Here is a 5,927-nt window from a genome sequence, read left to right on the forward strand (position 1 = left end):
GGAGAAATCCATCATGCCTTCCTGCTCTGAGGCTCTATTAACTCTCTGAGAAGTAAATGAGTAGAAAACACAATACAGCATTCCAGGGTGGTTCATTCATTTTTCTTTATTAATTTTCTTTCTCAGCACAAGAGGAAAAAAAGGAACATATGGGGAATGATCAGGAGCTATTTCTCAGTGCCATGGCCACCTGAAAAGGGTTTAGACCCATAATGCTGTGAAAAATTCATTCACATTTCCCAAATCACGTTAGGCAGGTACAGATTGTTTTCATTTTTATGAATTTTTTTACCCTCCTATGCTCTATTAAATCAGAATATGCCAAAAATGACAGGAGACAGAACTGCCTTGAAGTCCCAGAGGAGAACTGTTTGTAACTCGCCTAAATGAAAGCATTTCTTTTGAAATAAATTGGGGTTGAATTTAGCAGAAAAGGTTATAGCAAGACTGAAGCTGTACCAGCACAGACTACAAAAATGAGCCCTGTTTTACTCTCAACATTTGCTGGCATTGGGAAGGAACTGCACCAAACTCCACCAAGTATTGCAGCACTGGAGGTCCTGGCAGGGATTTTGGTGAGATCCCCCACATAAAATCATGGACCTGAGCACCTGGACCTGGGCTCTGAGGGAGCTGGGAAGGGTCTGGAGCCCCAGGAGGGGCTGAGGGAGCTGGGAAAGGGGCTCAGCCTGGAGCAAAGGAGGCTCAGGGGGGCCCTTGTGGCTCTGCACAAGTCCCTGGCAGGAGGGGACAGCCGGGGGGGTCGGGCTCTGCTGCCAGGGAACAGGGACAGGAGGAGAGCTCAGGCCTCAGGCTGGGCCAGGGGAGGCTCAGGGTGGACAGCAGCAGGAATTTGCCCATGGAAAGGGAGCTCAGGCCTTGGCAGGGGCTGCCCAGGGAGCTTTGCAGTGCCCATCCCTGGAGGTGCCCAAGGAAGGGCTGGACGTGGCACTCAGGGCTCTGCCCTGGGGACAAGGTGGGCATCGGGCACAGCTGGGACTCCATGGGCTGGGAGGGCTTTTCCAGCACCAGGATCCTGGGATTGTGTGATACTCATGGAGACACCGGGGTCTGAGAGCAGCTGGGGCTCCTGAAGGCTGCAGATCAAGCTGTGCTGCTGCAGCTCCCCGGGAAAGGTCCGGGCAGTGCCCAAAACCCACCGAGGTCAAACAGGAGCTCTCAGCCCCAGCACCCCCCTGAGGGATCTGCCACGCTGGGAACTGCCAGCACATCCCTGACTTCACCTCAGGTGTGAAACCACAATTCATGACAATGAGAGCACTGCGAGGGGTTCCCATCGATCCATACAAATCTCTCCAAGGTGTGCCAGAGGATGGGGTCAGACTGTTCAGTGGTACCAGTGACAGGACTTTTTTAGGAATTCCCATTGTGGAACACCTTTGGCTTGGAAATGAGACTTCCTTCAGCTTGGAGTCATCACTGACTTTTATGGCGTGCTTATTTTTATCCTTGAGATGTTTTCATTTTATTGAATACAATTATTAATTTAGATTATTTTTACAATTGCTACCAGTAGCTCTGAGTCTGAAGTTTTTCCACAGCACCTGCCATGAGGAGGTTGAGGGATCTTGACAGAGCACACAGCAAGTCAGAAGAAGACCCCATAGGTGGATGTTCCTTTCCTGAAATGCATTTCTGTAATGTCACTTTGTACGGGTGTCCTGTAATTATTTTGGTTAGAGAATGATGCTGTGCACAAATTTTCTGGCAAAACTCTTGGAATGTGACTGTTCCCCATGTGAAAACCCATATGAAAACAATGAATTAACTAAATCATCCCAAGCCATCCAGCATCTGCTCTGCTCTGCCACTGTTAGAGGTGAGACAGGAACTGGGAGCTGCGATGTTGGGACATCTGGATAAGTTCGCAGAGTCACTTTTCCCTTCTTGCGGAACCTGCCAGGTCGGGCTTGTATTTCAATCACTGCAGTCATTTCTCTCTGAGTTTGGTGAGGGCAAACAGTCTTGGAAGGAGTTTACAATCAGCTTTAGCCTGGTGGCAGCACCTCGGAGCACACGGAGAGGACAGTCCGGCACCAAAGCCTCCGGTGTAGGACAGGATGAGCCAGAGGGAGGTGACGGGGCCGAGCTCAGGTCACCGCGGAGCTCTGCCGGTGACGTGAATCAAACTCAGGATCCTCCTCTGGATCTGCTTGGTCCTCACCCCGTAGATGATAGGGTTGAGCACCGCGGGCACCAGGATGTAGATGTTGCCCATGATGATGTGGACCAGTGGGGCCAGGCCCTTCCCAAACCTGTGCACCACAGAGAGCCCGATCAGGGGCACGTAGAAGGCCAGCACCGCGCAGACGTGGGCGATGCAGGTGCTGAACACCTTGAGCCGCTCCCTCCAGGCCGCGAGGCGCAGGACGGCCTTGAGGATGAGGACGTAGGAGAGGCAGATGAGGACGGCGTCCAGCCCCATGACCAGCAGGATGGCGGTGAGCCCGTACACCACGCTGGGGGTGGTGTTGGCGCAGGCCAGGTTCATCACATCCTGGTGCAGGCAGAAGGAGTGGGACAGCACGCGGGGGCCGCAGAAGGGGAGGGGCAGCAGGAGCAGAGGCAGCGGCAGGAAGAAGAGCACCCCTCTGGCCAGGGCCAGCAGCCCGATCTTGGCCGTGGCGCGGTTGGTGAGGACGGCGGCGTGGCGCAGCGGGTGGCAGATGGCCACGTAGCGATCCACGGCCATGGCCAGCAGCACGGTGGACTCGACGGCCGAGAGCGTGTGGATGAGGAACATCTGGAGCAGGCAGGCGGCGAAGCTGATCTCCCTGCTGTCGAACCAGTAGAAGGAGAGGACGCGGGGCACGGTGGCCGTGGCCAGGGCCAGGTCGATGGCGGCCAGCATGCAGAGGAAGAAGTACATGGGCGCGTGCAGGCTGGGCTCGGCGCGCACCACCAGCAGCACCGCGCAGTTCCCCGCCAGCGCCAGGATGTAGGCCGAGCACAGCGGGATGGCCATCCAGGACTGCGCCGCCTCCAGGCCCGGGATGCTGGCCAGGATGAAGGACGGGCTGAGGTCAGAGCTGTTGGAGAAGGGCATGGCCCGCAGCGCCCGGGCCGCTCATGCTATGCCAGGGCACTTCCTGCTGCGAGGGAAACACAAACGGGGACTTTTATAAGCCCTTTCCCATGGCTTGGGATCCCACAGGGCCATTCCTGGGATTCTCAGAGTCGCCACACTGATGCAGAGAGCTCCTCTCCCAGATTTTTACCCCATTATGGCTCTATGCAACAACATACGCGGCGACAAAATGCTGACATTTGAGTTTGAACAGGAATTGCCTGAATTCTCTAAAAGGCAGAACACCGTAAAATCAACCTTTTGAATAATAAACCCATCAGCTGAACTTGTTTCCTTTTCTTTTTAGAGGACAAAATTAAAAATAATAACAAAAAACCCAGCAGATTTTTAGTGCTTTCTGTAATGCTTCAGTGCTGCTTGATTTTTTCCATATGTGATGTGGTGCCCTGTCAGAAATGTGCTCAGCGAGGCTGAAGCTGGCAGTGCTGCCTCCCACGACCCAGCCCTCCCCAGAACAGCTCACAGGCACAGGCAGACATGGGCCTTTCCAATTTTTTTTGCTCGTGCAAATTGGATTTTCACCCTATGAAAAACATGTATGGAAAAAACAGAGTATCTGTAGAAAAAAAAATAATAATCGGATTATTCACCTTATTCTGTATCTGTAGATTTTCCAGGAGTGCTGTGATCCACGGGTAATGGCCTGAAGATACATAAAAGGCTTTGCTTTAGGCACTTTTCTATTTTCAGGCACCAAGCCAGTACCTGTGCTGGAATAAACCCACCATCCCTCCTGCCCTGGATGGACAGCACAAGGTCAAGCACAACCTGAGCTTTCTGGTTATTCTTTTCATGCCCAGCCTGTGCAAATAAATGATGCAAAGTGGCTTTATGGCGAGCTCTGCAGGTTATTAAAGGAGTTATTTTATAAGTAATGCTGGGTTGTGAAACGTTGGGGTTTTTATCGCACATCTGTGGTGAAGGCCTAAAATAGCATCAGGCTTTATTCTCCTGATGTGGGGCTTTTCCATCTCGGATGTATAACAAGCAGGACTCACCCTGTAGCTTTTTATACCCGATTTACACACGGTGTGGGAGGACTGCTGCTGTCACCGTGCCCAAAATCTATTCCAGGGATGACGTTGGCAGCCAAGCTCTCGCATTAAACACAAACGGAATGAACAAGGAGCCTCAGTAATCACCAGCAGGTACCGAGGCACCTCAGCTGCCAGCCCTGATGGAATTACCTGAGTCTCACTGGAAAGTTTCTGCCCTCCTGATCATTTCCCTGGGGGAATGGGGTTGTGAGACAGGCACTGAAATGACCCCGATGCTTCAGTTCATCTCTAATTCTCTGACACTGATAAATGTATGCAGGTTTTCAGAAGTGGCTCAGGACTTGGGATTGCTGGTGGGCAGAGCAAGTGCTGTGAGGGCCTGGGTTTCTGTAGAGATGGAAACTGGGTCCACGTCTCTGAAACACCAGTAAATGCAGATTTATTTTCCTAGGGGGACCCAAGCATCAGCCCCAGCAGTAAATCACAGAATCGCTGGGGCTGGAAGCCCGGGATCATCAAGTCCAACCTTGGACCAATCCCCACCTCGCCAAAGAACCATGGAATGGTTTGGGTTGGGAGGAACATTAAAGTTCATCCCATTCCCAGCCCTGCCATGGCAGGGACACCTTCCACTGTCCCAGCTGCTCCCAATGTCCAGCCTGGCCTTGGGCACTGCCAGGGATCCAGGGGCAGCCCCAGCTGCTCTGGCAATTCCATCCCAGCCCCTGCCCACCCTGCCAGGGAACAATTCCTGCCCAAGATCCCATCAAATCCTACTCTCAAGCCATTCCCTGGCTCCTGGCAATTCCTGCAGCCCTTGGCCCCAGTCCCTCTCCAGCTCTCCTGGAGCCCCTTCAGGCCCTGCAAGGGGCTCTGAGCTCTCCCTGGAGCTTCTCCTCTCCAGCTGAGCACCCCCAGCTCTCCCATCTTTCTTCTCCTTTCTCCTTCTCTGCCTTCTCCCTCTTTCCCTTCCCCTTCCTCTCCCCTCCAACCTTTATCTCTCCCTCTTTCATTCCCCCTCCACCCTGCTCTCCAGCTGTGCTGATAAATCCCCCACACTTTGCCCTCCAACTCCCACACAAACATTTTCTTACTGTAGCAGAGGCTCCTCGGGCTGTTTGTTTCGGAGCCGTTTTGGAGAGCAGCTGCAGCCAGGACACACGGACCTCCAGGGATGAACTCTGGAAGATTTCAGAATGGGAGCAGACTCAGAACCTTCTCAGAATTCTCACTCATCAGTTTCAGAATCCCGTGTGAGGTTGCTGCGAGCCAGGCGTCTCTACAGCAAGGCTCTTTTCTCCTGGATCTCGCTCCCTTCTGTTGTTTTTTCCTGCAAGCTCCAGTTTGGGTCAGAGGGATTTGAGCAGAGCCCTTTCCTTCCCCAGTGCCAGTGGGAGCTGCTCCCCAGGCTGAGCTCCTGGGGGCTGCTGGTGTTGGGCAAGGGCCCCTGGGACACAGCAAGATAATGAGCAGAGCACAGAGCGAGCAGTGGCCTGGGAATCCTCCCCTCAGGACTCTTCCCTGCCCTCTTTCTGGTTTTTTATGGAGATGTTTCCGCATCATTTTTTTCTCTCCAGCTACTGCACATGTGGAGCAGAACAGAAAGTCACTGATCTGGGCTGGTGAAGTGCTCAGTGTCAGGCACAACCAGGACAGTTTAGGGGTAGGATCCTGTCCTGGTGCCTTTGCTGCTTCGTCCTCCCAAGGTAAACACTGACTGTTGCTTCTCATTCTCCACAGTGCTCAGGACTGGTCAAAATGTGGTTTGAGATGAAGAGAAACAGCTCTGCAGTTTGGAGGGGTGAAACATTCACAGCTGG

At 53.2% G+C, this 5,927-nt stretch overlaps 1 protein-coding gene across 2 annotated transcripts; it reads right to left on the reverse strand.

Moving 5' to 3' along the window:
* Positions 1–843: 843 nt before the first annotated feature.
* On the reverse strand, positions 844–5,672 carry LOC131588390 (olfactory receptor 51E2-like). Of its 2 annotated transcripts, XM_058857254.1 has the most exons (3): positions 5,202–5,672; positions 3,700–3,752; positions 844–3,113 (listed from the first exon to the last, which is right to left on the reverse strand). In XM_058857254.1, exon 3 carries the CDS (start codon positions 3,065–3,067, stop codon positions 2,117–2,119), a length of 951 nt encoding a protein of 316 aa, XP_058713237.1. In that variant the 5' UTR covers positions 3,068–3,113; positions 3,700–3,752; positions 5,202–5,672; the 3' UTR covers positions 844–2,116. The 2 variants fall into 2 exon arrangements, with proteins under 2 accessions (XP_058713237.1, XP_058713247.1); XM_058857264.1 differs by lacking the exon at positions 5,202–5,672 and having other exon boundaries at positions 3,700–5,144.
* Positions 5,673–5,927: the final 255 nt, after the last annotated feature.

The sequence above is a fragment of the Poecile atricapillus genome, chromosome 1 (assembly GCF_030490865.1).
Source record: "Poecile atricapillus isolate bPoeAtr1 chromosome 1, bPoeAtr1.hap1, whole genome shotgun sequence".
NCBI classification, from domain to species: Eukaryota; Metazoa; Chordata; class Aves; order Passeriformes; family Paridae; genus Poecile; species Poecile atricapillus.

Excerpts from the sequence above, each read along its gene's own strand:
- LOC131588390 (XM_058857254.1), bottom strand. The coding sequence starts at position 3,067 with ATGCCCTTCTCCAACAGCTCTGACCTCAGCCCGTCCTTCATCCTGGCC.